Genomic DNA, 12,645 nt, shown 5'->3' on the forward strand with positions numbered 1-12,645 from the left:
AAAAATCACTCTTGGCTGTTAAAATACTTGTGAAAAAAGCTTAATGTGTAAAATGCAAACTTCAGTTAGTGCTCAGAGATGAAGGATGAAGTTACCATCTTCAATTACTATAACATTAAAATAAAAGTATTATTATATGCATCTAATTATTCAATGGCTATTTACTATTTTGACATATGAGGGACAAGATGTCTTGGGGACAGATATTTAAAGGGATAGTTCCCCTAAAAAAAAATCTATTCACCATTATGCCAATGGAGGGGTGGGTGAAGTGTTTGGGTCCACAAAACACTTCTAGAGTTTCAGGGCTAAACAGTGCTGCAGTCAAATCCAATACAATTAAAGAAACTGGCGATCGATTGTTCAAACGGAAAAAAACAGGAGAAAAAAAGGAAAAGGCCTCCATACTGCTCCTGTGGTGTCATCCAAGTGTCCGTTAGCCCCGACATTCAAGTTCGACTCGAAATGCCGTCGTTTACACCATGTTTTTATCTTAATATCCTCGGATATCCTCCTCTGGAGCAGTGTTCGCACATGGATCACAGAGGACATCTTAATATATTTGCTATAAACATGTGGTGAAACATCATGATTGACAGGTGAGACAGACTCTTGATTGGCCGAGCGTGTGAACTGACAGGACCTGACCAGACCAGACTCTGGCTCCAAAGGGACGAGATAGCAATATTTGTATCAGGGCTATTTTGGCCTCATTTCTGGGGGGGTGGGAGGAAGTGGTGTCGTGTCGTCCATCTTTATATACAGTCTATGATCCCAAGTATTCCAAACTTAAAGTACAGGATACTGTGTGTACCTCCCAAAGTTTGATATAGACATGTTTAACTGTTTAGTGGTATTTTCCACTGTTTGGTAATGCACATTTTTTATATCTTGAACTATCTACACTGACATAATCAAACACACCAACAATGAACCAGTTGGACGAGGACAGACAAAATAAAAACGTCATATAAAACAACTTTATTGAGTTGAGTTCAATCTGCAGATTTCTCAACTCTGACATCAGAGCACAAATATTTCAATATTTATAAACGTGTGACCGCTGAGCATTTACAGACTTCACTTTTAAGCAGTTGATGCTGAACGTTTATGCCAGTGTTACATTTTTATGTGTGTGTTTGTGTGTCCTGATTGAAGGAGGACGGATGGTTGTGTGTGTGTGTGTCTTGTTTCCTTGTTCTTTCAGCTGTGCGTGGAAGCTGGAGGCCCGGGCTGAGCTGGTGTGATCCCATCAGGCTGTGAGGATGGGTCTGAGGAAGACGTTTAGAACCAGTCATCACACAGAATCAGACCAAAGTAGCGCCAGCATCAGAAACACATAACAGTAAAGAATACTCACACATGCCATTGGGTGCTCCAGGGTGTCGGGGGGCCATGGGCTGGGGATTGCCTCCACTGGGCATCATCCTGTTGGGCACGGCCTGGCCTAAGGACGATAGGACTAAAATGTTTAACACAATAAAGTTTGGACTAAGACCATGTGCATTTTACTGAGTGAAAATGTGTAGGTAGGTTTGCTGTGTCCTGAAAGAGTTAACCTCAATTGTGGGTGTGTCAATTCTTAAAAGGTGGGATTTTTATAGTGTGTGTGTGAGTATATTTGTGTGTGTCCTGACCTGAATTCTGCATTGTGAATCCCGGCTGCCCCTGCTGCCCCTGCTGCCCCTGCTGCCCCTGCTGCTCCCTCTGCTGGCGGACCTTCATCTCCGCCTGTTTGAGCTGCTCCGTGTGGAAAGTCTGTCTCTCTGAGAGAAGCTGCTGCCGCTGCTGCTCCAGCTGCATTACACACATACACACAAACACAAGAATTAGTGATATCATGTAGATATGCTTCTGAACATAAACCCAAGAGAAGAGCGAGAAAATCTTAAGAGGGGGTTTAAGTAAAGTTTCATCGTCTTCGTTTTGCCACCATAGAGGACGTTATATTCACTCACAGCCTCTTTCTCTCGGTCCATGATGGTCTCCAGCTCCTCAAAGTGTCTCAGCTTGATCTCCAGCTTCTTCATCTGAGTCTCCACCAGAAGCGCCACTAGGGACTTGATCTTCCGCTCTTCCACTGCTGCCAAGTGCTGTGAATACGGGAAGAAAAAGATGAAGTTAGAACGAAAATTAAACAAGTAATGTGTGAGGGGCCGATAGATGTTTTCTGGTGATGTGATATGCCCTCAAATAGCCATATTCCGTATACATCATCATGCTGAAAACGCCTCGAGGCAGATGAATATCTGAAATTTCTCCCTCTCACAAAACAGCTATTTCTGTTTTGGTTTAATTCGATCATGAGATTAATCTCAGTCTCTAATCCAGCAGCTAAACTTTATATCCTGCATGTATTCTATGTCAATTACATGTGCAAAGCCAGGTCTTGAAGAGATCCCTAAGATGGTGTCGGTTTGGGTTGCTAGGAGACCTCTGACACAGCTGGAAAAAAGAGGCTCCATATAAAATGACAGCCATTGCTTCCTCTCTAGGCTCTTGTGATTGGTCAATGGTGAAGCGGGAGGACGGGCTTTACCTTTGCCTTTGTGGCAGCCGAGGCCAGAGCAGCCGCTGCTGCCGTGGCAACGTTGCCCTCCACCAGCTCCAGCTCCATCACTCTCCTCCCCTCGTCCCCGTCCACCTCTCGCCGCCCTACACTCTCGTCGTCATCTCCCCTTCCTGGATCATGGAGAGAACGTCATTAATATCACCAGTCATACACACATGCAGTATATACACAGTAGAAACGTTGTACATGTTTCATACCATCTGTCTCCTCGGCAAGTATATTTTCTGCATTTTCCCTTTTGACTGCATCTCCCTCCACTATTGCCACACTGAGCTCCACATTCCCATCCGTCCTTCCAGCAACCTGAAACAGCGCACACACAAAAATCCATAAGCTATGAAAATCACCAGCAGATTCAATAAAAATTTGTCCAAGCTCTTACTATTGTATTACCTGGTGGCAAGTGGAGTTTGACTCCATTTTCTCTGCATCCATTAATTCTAACATACAGAAGAAGACAATCAAAAATGCATTATAGACTGTATGAAAACAAATTCAATTGAGTGCGAGCGACTGTGTGTCAATGTATTTAAGTGTTACCTGTTTTTTCAGACTGATTGGATATTTCAGAGATCTTATCCGCTGAGTCCTCCTGCACTCGGGAAAACTCCTCTGCAGACAAAATGTTGAATTACTCCACACATACAGTAAATGATCTCAGAACGATACCATTAACCTAGATTCCACTCTTATTAACACTCCTCCCCATGTCTCTCACCCAGTGCCGCCTTAGCTGCAGACGATGCCACCCGCGGGTCCACCACAGATGCCAGGAAGGCCACAGTGCTCATAACGGGGTTCTCCGATTGGCTGAAAGGCACGGGTTGGAACGCCAGTGGACCCAGAGAGACTGAGGAGTCTTCTAGATAAGGGTCTTCTATCGGCAGACGGAGAAAGTGGAGTATACACTCGTCCTGCGTTCTGGATCCCACATGCTCGGATACTTTGTTCCAGTCATCTCTGTAAACCTCTAAGGCCTGAGAGAGACACGGGAGACGGGTGAAGAAAAGAAGACAGGAAGAGGCTGAGGAAACTATCACAAAACGTCAGGGCCAAACAGAAACATTCTCTCAAATCAAAAATCTACTTTTTCACATATGGGAACCACTAAGTCATGTGTTAGATCCATGATAGAAAGCAATAAGCACAAGTAATTGTCTTACCTCTAATAGCAAGAGTGTCTCTTGCTCTGTCCATTCCCTTCCTGCATTCGTTCCTTTGGTCTGAGAAAGATGAAACAATAATGATTAAAATAGTGACTAGTAATATGAATGGAAAACAAAAAGCATATTTGTATTGTTACAGTGTGAGACCTTAGGGTGTTTCTTGGTGTAGATGTCGCTGCGCAGACCAAAGTTCTGACAGTCTGTCGGCTTCTCTTTGCTCTTTTCTGGGAAAAACAACATATGCTGCGAGGCTGTCACCTGCAAGAGTGAGAAGCAGAGTTCATCAGGAAACATTTAATATCTTCTTCATCCGTGTAATGCTCTTGTCATGTGCTATACATGTACAATACCTGCAGGGGTTTGTGTTGTAGGGGGGCCAGCCCGGACGGTGTGTCAGCCAGTACGTTGAAATGAGGCGTGGGAGGGGGTCCCATGGGGAGGGGTCTGCTCTCTGCATCCACTTGGTAGTTAATCAAACCCCACTGCTCCAAAAACGCATGAACCCTGAAAACATGGAACCAAATGAGCTTTCTCTCCATTTATTTTACTAAAATGCAGCTGAGAAACTGCCTCCCCTTTGACTTTAACCCCATTAACTACACCTCTTTCATTCCCAACATTAATAGATGTAATTTGCTAACAGTTCTACACAACTACATGCCCACACACCTAATTTCGGAGATGCAGCAAACACCCACACACTATTTTATACCTCATGACAGCACAGACGTCTCCAGTGAGGTTGCGTCTACAGGACGTTGAACTGAGATATTCCTGGGGGTTGAGCCGGTACGTGTCGATCATGAAGTTGCGGTACGCCAAGTAACTGCATAATACAGGGAGGATCAAGCTGTTGGTGAGGCATTCTACATCGTCTATGTTGTTGATGATATCTGAAAGTCAGCGGTACTCACATTTCTGGAGATTTGGACTTGTTCTTTCCGTTAAAGAATTCAGGGAGAGCCCGTTTCTCTATTAAATGAATGCTGGAAAGAGTTGTTTTGGGTTAGATTGTTCTCTAATGTTAGGCATGTATTAGCGTTTAGATTAGAGTACACATCAATGTGTCTGTATACGTTTGTTTACCTGTTGTTATTGAACCAAGATGTGTAGCTTGGTACTATTATGTGATGGGTTTGTTCTGTGATATTTTCTTCTCCCTCTGATAACCGCGGCACCTCTCCTCGTCCCTCTTCTTCCTCCTGTGTACACACACATACAATGTAAGCACGTTTATAATTCTGACACACAAATACTAAATTATCCAAAACCTGCAGTTATAAAGATTCTGATAAAAAAAAAATTGATATTTACCCTTCCTGGAAAATCATCCTCTTGTTCATCTGAAAGAGAAGCAGTGAAGGAATGATGACAATAATCAAGGTGCATACACAGTAAGAGCATTGTATATACTAAAATACTTAAAAAAAATATATATACTACATCCTTTGGGAACAGTTAACATAAGACATGCAATCTTACCCAGGTCCGCCATGGTGCCTCCTTTTACAGGAGTGTTCTCACTGTCTTTCTTCAGGTTGACTAAACAAACAGGGAAAGACATTTTTAAAAAACAGAGAAGATGTGTAATTCATCAGAACACCTTTACAAGAAACTTCACTCAAACCTAATATTTTTTTAAGAGCATTATGGTCTTTGAGTGATTTACCGTTCTTGGGTAGTATGACTTCCTCCATGTTAGGAACAGGTGTAGGGTCCTCCATGTCTTTGGTCAGGTCCTCTTCTGACTCTTCCTCCTGTTGTCCACGCCTCCTCCTGTATGAGCAAAACAATCTGTTCTAAAACCAAGCACTGATATGCCAAACCAAAAGTACACACTCCTGTTCCGGTTGGTTCTTACCCCTTCTTTCCTTTCTTCCTGCCTTCAGAGGAGGGAGGGGAGGGGGATCGCCTTCTCTTTTTGGATGGGGTGGACTTTGAGTCCTGAAAGCAAAACAAAAGTGTCAGTGTCAACAAAGATCAAAAACCTTCACATTCAGAAAGAGAATTGTCTCAAGGATCGCACTTGCTTTCTGTTGTTGAATTCACTGTCAAATATTTAACTTCATAATCATATTACAGAATAGTGTCCATCCACAAGCTCTCAAGACCTCTCCATAGACAAACCTGCTCATCATGGAGGTGAATACGCCGGCGAAGTATTATTGGTACATTCCTTTCATCCACACAATAGTCTTCTTCATTCATCCACTCGTTGAAAACATCTGTGTCCACAACCCAACCAGCATGAATCTGGAACACAAAACCCACCAAAACAAATATTTAATAAAGAATTCAGATGTAGAAGAGTAGTGTGTACTGGTGTATCTCATCAGTGTCCAACATGAACACACAATAGATTACATCAGCCTCTAACTGTAGGTAAAACAAATTGCTCAGGAGCAAACAGACTCCAAACAGGCTACCTCAGCAGCTGTGCCAAAACATTAAATTAGAAAATTGTTGTTAGTGTGGTGTAGTCCTGGGAGTTTTAAGCATATGTACGCTCACCCTCCATGGTCTCTCTGGATGTGGTGCATCTTCAACCTCTCCTTGAACATCACTTGAGGACAGCCAGCTGTCATAACTTCAAGAAAAGAGACAAGTGACATAATGGGTAGCTGTTCTGATTGAGTGCAAGCACCTACAATATGCAATGTGCTTGTTTATTACCTGTCAGGGTGCATGCCCCAATGTACCAAGATATGCTTGTCTTTCTGCATGACAGGACGCATCCATTCATCTGACAACAGATACAATGTATAAATTTAAATCAGTACGAGGTATTTACACAATGACAAACACATACACAAACTTTAACTGACCTTCCTCTGTGGAGGCAGGTAAGGGGTAGATGTTGTGACTGGCGAGCGCTCGGTCCTCAGTGAGTGTACCCTGTACAAGGACAAACTGTGAGCCAGTAGCACTGAGAAGAAACTACATTACCAGAGCCACACGAAATGTACCGCCTTTATGCCTGTCAACTTATCCGTCTGCAGCACTTTACCTGGCGCTTTGTGATGATATTGGTCAGTCTGCTTGCCAACTCCTGATCAACTGTGGGGTCCAGATATACCACAGGCAGTGACATACAGTTGTGCTGTAGACACAAAAAAGCAGAGGTGCGAGTTCAGCGGTGCGTCTTTGGTGGGCTGGTGTTAAAGTATGTGTGTGTGTCTTCTCCATTCACCTGGATGAGCGCCCCTTTAATTGAACTAAACATCTCCACATTCCTCTCTGTTCTTGACGGATTCTGTAAATCAAACCTTCGCCTGTGGTAGTAGTGAGACAAACAAGATATTAAGGCCACCGTAAGCAAGAATACCACTGTGAAATGGTTACGGGACATTAGGCTTGATACTCACCAGCCTTGCTCTGCCTTGAATTTGTAGGCAGTTCCAAGGATGTGGCAGAGTCCTCCCCCTGGCCGCAAGTCCAGGAAGCAGTGTGCCTGTAGAGAAATGACAATGATTGCCGTTTCTTTTGATTTGTATGTTTTTAACCCATTCTGCCAGATTTTTAAGGTCTGCTATTGACCAAGTTCAGACGTGGTATTCACATCCATCCTGTCAGATGTGTTTGTGTACTTCTGTGTCGGCATGAGCAGGCGAGAGAGTGAAGAAGAGAGCGAGACACATGCAGATCTACTATGAAGAAATGACCGCTTTGAGTAGGTGGTCCTTCAAATATGGCCCAAGACACTTTTGCGCTCACACAGTTAATGTGGTCACATTTGTCCCAGACCACCTACGAATACGGTCTGAGTGATCTGATCTCAGGACACATTTGGGTGCATTCAGACCTTTACTTCGCACTGACCACTTGTGAGTGGATAACTCGTGACCAATGTTAAAACCAGGTCTGAGCGGGATCATTGTATCCTTTCCCCTTTGTAGCAAAGAATACCATGGAAATTATTTTCAGATCTACTGCGTTTTCACCCTCTTCAATTTTGATATAGTAGTATAACATATACAAGTATTACACCCTGCTGTTGTCAGATAAATCTATCTGTATTTTGGTCATACAACAATATAGTGGTGAAGAACACTGGAGCGACATACACCGTGACACTTTGGAGTCTGCAAAGAACCAGATTGTGTGATTTCTGACATTAGAGTAAAGTGTGTGACTCCAGTGAAAGTGAGAGGCAGACTCACATGCAGCTTGGTGAGAGCAGGATTGGTAGCTTGTCGGCCAAAGGCATCCTCCTGGAACTGAAGCAGCTGTAAAGTGACTGCTGCCAGGGCCTGGCATGATGGAGCATCCACCAACACATACTGACACACACAGAGAGAATAAGAGTTTTAAATGAGAGTTCTCATCATCATGCACAAATAACAATAAATACAACCGATGGAACGTGAAGGTTGCCTTCCTGCATTTAACGATAGTCTCCCCCAACTTAGCAGTTGTGTTTGGGCCGATTAACCTCCAGAATTTGGCAGAATTTACAATTCATCTTTTGCATTATTAGTAGTAGAAACACAATCCTCGCTAGCCAGTGTAGATGTAACGTTATCCAGCGTGAGGCTGTCTGTTTACAATGTGAGCCACTGGGCTTGCTAGCAGGGGGCGGCTAGCTGGTTAGCTCGCCTCCTCCCCAGCTAGCTAGCTAGCTACCTTTTTGTAGTGCTTCCCGACCCACAGCCGCACCACCTCCAGCTGGGCTAAAGTGTCCGGGCTCTCCCAGAACCGGGCGGACGGGCTGCTGTCTTTCTTCCGATGCGCGGTGGCCCCGGAGCTGGTCTGGCTCGTCCCGGGAACGCCGAGGTTTGTTCCTCCGGACATTGTGGCCATAATAAACCGAGATTAATTTCAAACGGGAGAACAACACAGGCTAGCGCGCTCGCTAGCTTCTTTGCGCTCTCGCTTTCTCTCGCGAGACTCAGCGCAATTGTCGCAGTTCTGCTGTTTACTTCCCCTTTCCCCCTTCTCCTCGTTTTCAGGTGTTGTTTGGATTTTATTGTGTGCTTTTGAATTTTGCTACCACACGTGTTAAACATATATGTAATGTTGTTTTTGTGTACAACAGAATAGATTTAATTTGTCGCAAGCGAGGACCTTTACGTCCTTATACCGTTACAAGGAAGTAACTGCGCTGGACATGTAAACAAGCGACAAAGTGGATTGTTGTGATCATTCATACATGTCTTATTTATTAATCGTACTGTTCGTTTCTCTGTGCATATGATTATTCCTGAAGCATTTTCAGCGGAGGCAGTGAGTTTGTTATAATTAGCATCTGCAAACACCCACGGACCCTCACCTCTTCAGACTAACCAGGCAGCAGAGGCCCCAGCTCCCCTGTGTGTAATATTAACATCTCATCATCACATGTTTCCCCCAGGCCCTGAGGATCCAATGGGCGTCCAGGGTCTGACCACCTTTGTGGAGGGGAACACGCACCTCCTCCAAGACGTGAAGTTTAGGGACAGCAACCTGGTTATTGATGGCTCCAGTCTGTACTACCACCTCTACTTCAACTCCTCCTTGGACCAGCAACACGGTGGAGACTATGATGGCTTTGCTCGCCGAGTTATCAACCTTCTCTCGGCGTTGGCAGCCTGCAACATCCGGCCCTATGTGGTACTTGATGGAGGTGAGGATGCTGCACAATGACATCCCTATCAGAGTCTTCCACCGTATTGGTTCCTTCATTTCAAGGAACGTAATTTCTTATAATTACAATTATTTAGGCATGTATTTTTTTTTTATGAAGATACAAATTCACAGATCTTTAATTTCCCAAATTTTTCACAAGCGAAGGTCAATTTTCAGATACAAGGGTCCTACCTTGGTAATGATAGCTGTCAGCTTGTTCCCCAATTATATTTCTTTGAATTTCAACATCTATTGCTTTTCTTTCCATCCTGGGAGAGGGATCCCTCACTTGTGACTTTCCCTGAGGTTTCTGTGTTTTTTCCCCCCCCCGGACAATTTTCTTTTATTTTGGTAGTTTTTTCTCATCTTTTTCAAGGGTTAAGGACAGATGATGTTGCACCTTGTACATATTTTTAAGCCCTATGAGGCAAAATGTGATTTGATTTCATTTGCATTCTTAAAATCTGTAATGTCTGTCATTTTTTTACGATTTTAAGGTATGGATCCCAGTGACAAGAAGTTTTCCACTCTACGACAACGTCTACAGTCCAAGATAAAGGAGGCAGATAATCTCTCTCATGGCCGCAATGGCTCCATTCTCCCAATCCTCACAAAAAACGTCTTCATACAGGTCCTCCTCCAGAGAAGAATCCCACTAGTCCAGTGTCCAGCTGAGGCTGACAGGGAGATTGCATGTTTGGCTCATCACTGGAAATGTCCAGTTCTAGCCAACGACAGTGACTTTTACATCTTTGACCTGCCAGGTGTGACCCTATTAGGATTTTAATTACTATATCCATATTGCCCATTGTTCTTTATTCTGACTTTTTTTTCATCTGTGACAAGTTGTTTTTGTCTTCTCTCTGTCATCTAAGGTGGTTACCTACCGCTGAGTTCTTTCCAGTGGACCAACCCTAACGGTAAAGCCCCTGACCGCTACATCTCAGCTCGGTGCTATACCACTAACGGCCTTTGTCACTTGTTTGGAAGCATGAACCGGGAGTTGCTACCCTTGTGTGCCGTCTTGAATGGAAATGACTATGGCACTCCAAAAGAGGCTGAAACACTCCTTGCTGTGTTAAATGTGAATGCATTAGTGAGGGGTGGTGGCAAGGGTAAAGGTAGCGCAACACAATCCCGCATCGGGGGCCTCCTCCTCTGGCTGTCTTCTTTTTCAACCCCGGCGGCAGCCCTGGAGGAGGTGAGCGGGTTAATGGGGGAAGGAAGCGGTAGGGGCAACAGAGGACAGGGGGGTGGGTTGAGTTCAAAGCTGCGGGCTGGTATGCAGGAGTACCACATCACCCCTCAAAGCTCTTTAGCTCACTGGTTCTCTGGAGAAAAGGTAGCTCTAGGAGGGCATATCTCTCAGCTCGCAAAGCTGCCAGAATGGCTTACCCACACTGCACTGAAGGGGCAGTTGACTGCCATGGCGGTGGATGCTCTGGTGATGAACAGGGTTCTGCTGATCCCCCAGGTTGAGAACAGCAAACTGTCCAGCAGCCACTGTAGTGCCGTAGCTATACGTCAGGCTATATATGGCATTCTACAGCAAAGAGGCCCGGTTAACGTGTCTCAGGGTAAAGGTGGCAGCATGCAGCTATCAAAGGGACCAGGAGGTGCTGTTAAAGCACAGGATAAGACGGTACAAGAAAACATGAGCCAGGGTATGAGAGGTGGCCAAAGGGGAAGAGGAAGAGGAGGTGGTAACGGAAGTAGAGATATGGCTCAGGGTGTAAATGTGGGAATTAATATTGAAAAAGCAGCTGGTGGGGCTACAATGCATGCTCAGGGCTCCACCACCCCAATTTGTGTGGACGAGTATGACCGTATGGATCTGAACTTGAAGAAAAACACAGTGGAGGCCCATCCACCCGGAACCCCAATATGTCTGGATACACTTGACCAGGTAAACCTAGAATAAAACCTTCTCTTTTATTAACCCCATATGTTTTATATGTTTGAGTGTATACAGTTTTATACAGATTTTCACAGTGTCGTCCATTGATTTTACCCAGGCTCCTGTCGGGCTTCGTCTTTGTGTGCTGTTGGAAGTCTTAGGGGTTAAAGAGTCTGCGCTGGCTGCCGTTCCCCTCCACCTGAGGCTCGCTGTAGCAGTGACAGGCTTCTGGCTGCGAGAGGCCACACCCAAGCCCCCACAGCATGTGCTTCAGGCTTTGATGCTGTGCATGGTTCATGGAGAAGTGTCCCGCAACAACCAGCCTAGTGCTGCCCGTCAACAAAATGCTGGTTAGTTGTGTTATATTTTTCATTTCATCCTGCCAGGTTACAGAAACGTACCCCCAAAAAGGCGAACAGTAATCCTTCTCTAATGTTCGAATACCTGTTGATGCCGTTCATCCTCCTAGTTCAACAGCAAAACTGGGCTGCAGAGCGCGATGTGTGCGCAGGGCTGGACCGACAACGTGTAAGAACAGGGGAGAGACGGGGCTTGGACATTGGAGCGACTCACATTTTCAGCCAGTGGCAGGCCTGCCTCTGGAGTGCCATGTGTCTCAACCAGCTTCTGCTGCTGCCGCTGCCTGAACCCTTCCTGTCATGGTAAGACACAGAGACACGAAAGACAGAAAAACATTGCATCCTCCACCTTTATTCTTTAAAATCTCAGACAGTGTTGGTAGATGTCCATCACAAATACAATTTTACATTTTGTCTGTCTTTGTTTCATCTCGGTGCCCCCCCCCCCCCCCTCCCCTTACTGTGTGTCTCAGGTTGTTCAGCGGTACCTTGCTGCACGGCCTGCTCGGGTATATAAAAGGGGGAAGAGCAGCTGAGTCTCTCCTCGCTGGGGGAACCTTTTCTGGACAACTTTACTTCTCCCTCCTGAATGCTGTGAGGAAATGCAGCTCCAAAGCCCATCCCTCCTCTTCAGCAGCAGGGAGGGGGAAGAGAGGCGGTGGCCGAGGGAGGAGAGGACGACGGGGAGGCGGGAGAGGAGCTCGGGGAGGCGGGCAAGGGACAGAGGAGATGATCAACAGGTTCACTCTTCTGATGGAAGACGACGACTCTGATTATGATTCATGAGGTGGCAGATTGCGAGGGGTCAAACAAGGCAGGACATTCCAGTGGTTTATAAAAAAAACAACATGCTCAGGGAATGCTTGGAGTGGTCATTTTCCACTGAATGTCAACACCTCTTCCTGTTTATAACTGCGCTTCAACCTCCTTAACCATGTTGCACTATTTTAGCCTCTACTTGCTTTTAATATTCAACTTTCTGTTGCCATCTCCAATCATGTGATGCCAAGACGTACGTATATCCGAATGTCTTTGTTTTTCCAAAGC

The 12,645-nt window shown here is 45.2% G+C and overlaps 2 protein-coding genes across 4 annotated transcripts; one reads left to right on the forward strand and one right to left on the reverse strand.

Moving 5' to 3' along the window:
* Positions 1-965: 965 nt before the first annotated feature.
* smarcc1b (SWI/SNF related, matrix associated, actin dependent regulator of chromatin, subfamily c, member 1b) lies at positions 966-8,570 on the reverse strand. The gene is made up of 28 exons (XM_034599842.1): positions 8,362-8,570; positions 7,899-8,018; positions 7,104-7,189; positions 6,929-7,010; positions 6,746-6,838; positions 6,564-6,633; positions 6,412-6,481; positions 6,250-6,325; positions 5,866-5,991; positions 5,600-5,682; positions 5,408-5,514; positions 5,221-5,280; positions 5,053-5,081; positions 4,825-4,940; positions 4,653-4,724; positions 4,451-4,564; positions 4,089-4,242; positions 3,886-3,996; positions 3,736-3,795; positions 3,291-3,549; positions 3,113-3,184; positions 2,966-3,012; positions 2,770-2,875; positions 2,540-2,682; positions 1,959-2,093; positions 1,638-1,797; positions 1,361-1,447; positions 966-1,271 (listed from the first exon to the last, which is right to left on the reverse strand). The coding sequence occupies exons 1-28, from the start codon at positions 8,536-8,538 to the stop codon at positions 1,204-1,206; spliced, it is 2,883 nt and encodes a 960-aa protein (XP_034455733.1). The 5' UTR covers positions 8,539-8,570; the 3' UTR covers positions 966-1,203.
* On the forward strand, positions 8,380-12,442 carry aste1b (asteroid homolog 1b). 3 transcript variants are annotated; one of them, XM_034599843.1, is made up of 7 exons: positions 8,380-8,511; positions 9,089-9,340; positions 9,840-10,106; positions 10,218-11,248; positions 11,358-11,589; positions 11,709-11,901; positions 12,072-12,442. In XM_034599843.1, exons 2-7 carry the CDS (start codon positions 9,103-9,105, stop codon positions 12,382-12,384), a joined length of 2,274 nt encoding a protein of 757 aa, XP_034455734.1. In that variant the 5' UTR covers positions 8,380-8,511; positions 9,089-9,102; the 3' UTR covers positions 12,385-12,442. The 3 variants fall into 3 exon arrangements, with proteins under 3 accessions (XP_034455734.1, XP_034455735.1, XP_034455736.1); XM_034599844.1 differs by lacking the exon at positions 8,380-8,511 and adding an exon at positions 8,624-8,687; XM_034599845.1 differs by lacking the exon at positions 8,380-8,511 and having other exon boundaries at positions 9,333-9,340; positions 9,974-10,106.
* The last annotated feature ends 203 nt before the right edge of the window (positions 12,443-12,645 follow it).

The sequence above is a fragment of the Hippoglossus hippoglossus genome, chromosome 11 (genome assembly GCF_009819705.1).
Source record: "Hippoglossus hippoglossus isolate fHipHip1 chromosome 11, fHipHip1.pri, whole genome shotgun sequence".
NCBI classification, from domain to species: Eukaryota; Metazoa; Chordata; class Actinopteri; order Pleuronectiformes; family Pleuronectidae; genus Hippoglossus; species Hippoglossus hippoglossus.

Bases quoted from the DNA above. Each gene is read 5' to 3' on its own strand.
- smarcc1b (XM_034599842.1), bottom strand. From the start codon at position 8,538: ATGGCCACAATGTCCGGAGGAACAAACCTCGGCGTTCCCGGGACGAGC. The intron at 4,565-4,652 runs GTGAGTACCGCT...TGTATTATGCAG, and splicing joins AAGTCCAAATCTCCAGAAAT to TTACTTGGCGTACCGCAACT. The intron at 2,094-2,539 runs GTAAAGCCCGTC...CCGTATTCACAG, and splicing joins CGGCTGCCACAAAGGCAAAG to CACTTGGCAGCAGTGGAAGA.
- aste1b (XM_034599843.1), top strand. From the start codon at position 9,103: ATGGGCGTCCAGGGTCTGACCACCTTTGTGGAGGGGAACACGCACCTC. The intron at 10,107-10,217 runs GTGTGACCCTAT...CTGTCATCTAAG, and splicing joins TTACATCTTTGACCTGCCAG to GTGGTTACCTACCGCTGAGT. The intron at 11,590-11,708 runs GTTAGTTGTGTT...TCATCCTCCTAG, and splicing joins TGCCCGTCAACAAAATGCTG to TTCAACAGCAAAACTGGGCT.